Source organism: Rattus norvegicus, chromosome 5, assembly GCF_036323735.1.
Source record: "Rattus norvegicus strain BN/NHsdMcwi chromosome 5, GRCr8, whole genome shotgun sequence".
NCBI classification, from domain to species: domain Eukaryota; kingdom Metazoa; phylum Chordata; class Mammalia; order Rodentia; family Muridae; genus Rattus; species Rattus norvegicus.
Window position 1 is genome coordinate 18,281,887 of NC_086023.1, and position 4,048 is coordinate 18,285,934.

At 49.3% G+C, this 4,048-nt stretch overlaps 1 protein-coding gene across 1 annotated transcript; it reads left to right on the forward strand.

Annotated features, from left to right (window-relative positions):
- The first annotated feature begins 293 nt into the window (after positions 1-293).
- Positions 294-3,736, forward strand: Npbwr1 (neuropeptides B and W receptor 1). Its single transcript, NM_001014784.2, has one exon. The coding sequence runs from the start codon at positions 401-403 to the stop codon at positions 1,388-1,390; it is 990 nt and encodes a 329-aa protein (NP_001014784.1). The 5' UTR covers positions 294-400; the 3' UTR covers positions 1,391-3,736.
- Positions 3,737-4,048: the final 312 nt, after the last annotated feature.

Consider the following 4,048-nt stretch of genomic DNA (forward strand, 5'->3'; position numbering starts at 1 on the left):
GACCGCAGTGTGAATTCCTTTCTAAATTTTTTTTTCTTGGAGTCAAGTGGCTTCTGCATAACACTTTGATGTATTCAATGGGCTGGAATCAGATTTCCACAGGTAGAGGAAAAGCTTGGGACACTGCAGCCACTTCCAATGTGGACTCCATTTCTCCTTAAAGCTACACCTCGAGGAATCTAACCTGTGTTTTCAATTCTATCTCCGCCTTAGAGTCCGGGAGACAGCGATCTGAGTAGCATCGGGGAACGCCCCCTCCGGTGCACATCCAGAGAAAGGCTAGGAGGCTGGGTCAGTGCCTGGGTGCAGATCCCTGTAAACGCGGGCTCACAGACCCCTTATTCCCGCGGGCCTGCTGAGTGGAATCGGGGTGTTCGCCAATTCTCCTGCTGTCTCCAAGATGCACAACTTGTCGCTCTTCGAGCCTGGCAGGGGCAATGTGTCTTGCGGCGGCCCATTTTTGGGCTGTCCTAACGAGTCGAACCCAGCGCCTCTGCCACTGCCGCAGCCTCTGGCGGTAGCAGTGCCTGTGGTCTACGGGGTGATCTGCGCGGTGGGACTGGCGGGCAACTCCGCGGTGCTGTACGTACTGCTGCGCACGCCGCGCATGAAGACTGTTACCAACGTGTTCATTCTCAACCTGGCTATCGCGGACGAGCTCTTCACCCTCGTGCTGCCCATCAACATCGCGGACTTCCTGCTGAGGCGCTGGCCCTTCGGGGAAGTCATGTGCAAGCTCATCGTGGCTGTCGACCAGTACAACACTTTCTCTAGCCTCTACTTCCTCGCCGTCATGAGCGCAGACCGCTACCTGGTTGTCCTGGCCACAGCCGAGTCGCGCCGGGTGTCCGGGCGCACTTATGGTGCAGCGCGGGCTGTCAGTCTGGCGGTGTGGGCGCTGGTGACATTGGTCGTGCTGCCTTTTGCGGTATTCGCCCGGCTGGACGAAGAGCAGGGTCGGCGTCAGTGCGTGCTGGTCTTCCCGCAGCCTGAGGCCTTCTGGTGGCGCGCCAGCCGTCTGTACACTCTAGTGTTGGGCTTCGCCATCCCGGTGTCCACCATCTGCGCCCTCTATATCACCCTGTTGTGCCGACTGCGTGCTATCCAGCTAGACAGCCACGCCAAGGCCCTGGACCGTGCCAAGAAGCGCGTGACCTTGTTGGTGGTGGCGATTCTGGCTGTGTGCCTCCTCTGCTGGACACCGTACCACCTGAGCACCATAGTGGCGCTCACCACCGACCTCCCGCAAACACCGTTGGTCATCGGCATCTCTTACTTCATCACCAGTCTGAGCTATGCCAACAGCTGCCTCAACCCTTTCCTCTATGCCTTCCTGGACGACAGCTTCCGCAGGAGCCTGCGGCAGCTGGTGTCATGCCGCACAGCCTGATGCCCTTTCGTCCTGAGGCTGCACTGTCAGCTGGGTTCAGGGTACCCCCTCCCCCCTCGGGGGTGCGGTTCCCAAGCGCAGCCCCTTCCAGGCATTCGGTACCCCAGGTCCTACCCAGGACTGAACGGAGATTTGCCCAGCCCCGAGCTGAGGCTGGTACATAGCATATCTGAGGACAGCTTGGGGTCGGGGCACTTGACTCTTTTCTCCCTACAGCTAAGGGCAGAGCTTGACACCAGAACTTAGGGTGAGTGGTGGGGCGGTGTTGTTGGAACATGATTCTAACTCTCCCTCTATTTCCCTGTGAGTAGGCTGCTCCCAGGATGTCCGAGGCATTTCTCTCTCAGGTGCCTCAGTGTTAGCCTGTGTATTTTGCTTCTTTGCTTTCTACCACGGACGCCAGTGCTTTTGACCTCGCTGGTGTCTGGTGCTGGTAAATAACTTGGCCTGACCCTTCTTAGGTGCACTCTAACTGCCTGGGAACACGGCGAAGGCCATGCCTCATTAGAGGTGTATGAGTGGTGGTGGGGTGGTGATGGTGGTGATGGTGGTGGTGGGGGTGGTGAAGGGGCTAGAACTCGGCTATGACTGACAAAAATAGAGATAACCACTCACTCTGTATACTCCACAACTGGTGTCATGCCGTACAGCCTGATACCCCTTCAAATAATTGCTTTTCTATTTTGGATCCATATCGCCCTCAACAGAGACATCACCAGAGAGCGAGGTTCCAGCGCCCTCTAGAGGAGTCAGGTGTCCAGAGAGTTTCTGAGCTTTTTTTTTTCCGGGGGCGGGGGATGCACCAACCAACTGATCTTCTTATCTTGGTCCTTTCTGCAAAATAGACCAAAGTTTCCTTCCTGCTTCATAGTCTTCACTGGCTTCCCATATGACTCGGGTCACTTCCTTGTAATTGTTAGTGTGTACAGTTTTTCAGGAGCAAGAACTCTGTAAATAATACATATAGCTTAATCTCACAGGCTACTCAATTTAGAGGATTATAAAAAATAAAAGATGAGACCTGTTCCGACTCTGGTTCCCCTTCCCTCAATATTCTTCCAGGATCTCCCTTCAGTGAGATCCCGCCTTGGGAACCGCTTTGTATTCCTAGCCTTTTCTTGTCTGGACACTTGGCTGTGTTCTAACCAGAAGGAACTGCTAAGTTTTGTCCAATTCTAGAGGATAGCCGCTGAATGCCTGGTGAACATGTGTTTCTGATTACACACAGATCAGTCCGCACCTACCTTTATCTCTTTAATCGCTACCTATGGAAGACACGCTTGGAGGAGGAATCTCCAATTCGCAACACAGACAGGAGGCCTGGAATAGCCAGACTCACCAACGATTGCATGTTTTAAATGATATGTTTACAATGACCCCCAGGAAGAAATGATATGATTTTCAAGTTTCTTTTCCTATGGGAAAGTTTGGTTTTATGTGGAACCATGGTGTTAGTAGATTTTGTTTATCTAGTTTGGCATGTAAGCCAATTTCTCAGTTATTTACAGTCAACGTCCCCTTCAAAAATATGTGGGAGGGAAATACTCTCTCTTACAAGAGGAAGGATAAGCTTCTCTCTGATTTTGGCGTATGAGAATTGGCTCCTTAGCTGTCAGAGTTGTGGGAAGATTGAGATAATTTTCAAGTATAAATAGAGAAAGTTAATCTAGAGGTTTGAAGTTAGGGTTTTAAAATTGAGCAACTGGCGGGTTGACCAGGGCGACGGATAAAGATGGACACAGTGGCACTTTGACTACAGACGCAGCTAAACACTGTCACATTAATTGGAAACACAGTCTTCACACATACAGCAACAGCACAGACCAGAGGAAGGTCCTGGTAGTTTTCTGTCTGTCATATCACCACTGCTAGAGATGGGTTTATGTCTGTTTTGTAGTCTCTGGATGCTGCCAGAAAAACACAGGGAGAGATATAACTGTGTCCATCACAGTGCAGCACAGACTGGCAGTTTAGTTTGCACAAAGAGGAGTAAATATCAGTGTTACACTAGCTTACTAAGCCCATGGTGATCACTGTATCACCTACAGGCTGTCACCTTTCTGTGAGCATTTGGGCAGTATGCCATATACATAACCTTTTCTCTCTTGAATAGTGCATAGAATAAATAAACAGGAGTAAAATTATAAGTCCATGATTCTTACAGTCTTTGTGTAAACTATTTTGTTTGGCTTTACAATTTCTAATATCTAAAAGAGTGGATTTGGTTTTACTTACTTTAGTATAATTGCATAATGTGGTGTTTATGCTTTCTAAAGAAATGCAGGAATTTGCTAACTGATTGCAGAAGATCTCAGTCTAAAATAAAAGCTGAAACATTCTGTGTGACAAGTGTATATTGTGTTTTTTTTAAATGCCCAAAATAAAGTATAAACAACAGCAACAACAGTCACTTTGCCCCCCAAACCAAACCAAAACAACTAACCAACCAAACAACAATAAAAGGAGGATTCTTAAGCCATACACTGGGTTTACATCACATGAATAGAAAGCTAAAACAATCATGGGCAAGAGATAAGAGTGGAGAAAGATTGCCTGCAGCAGATGAGTGGGCTTGAGAAATGGTTCCCTGCCATGTTTTCATTGGAACGGGGAAGTGTAGGGGTTTTATTAGGAAAGCCTGTACCTATGCATATGAAC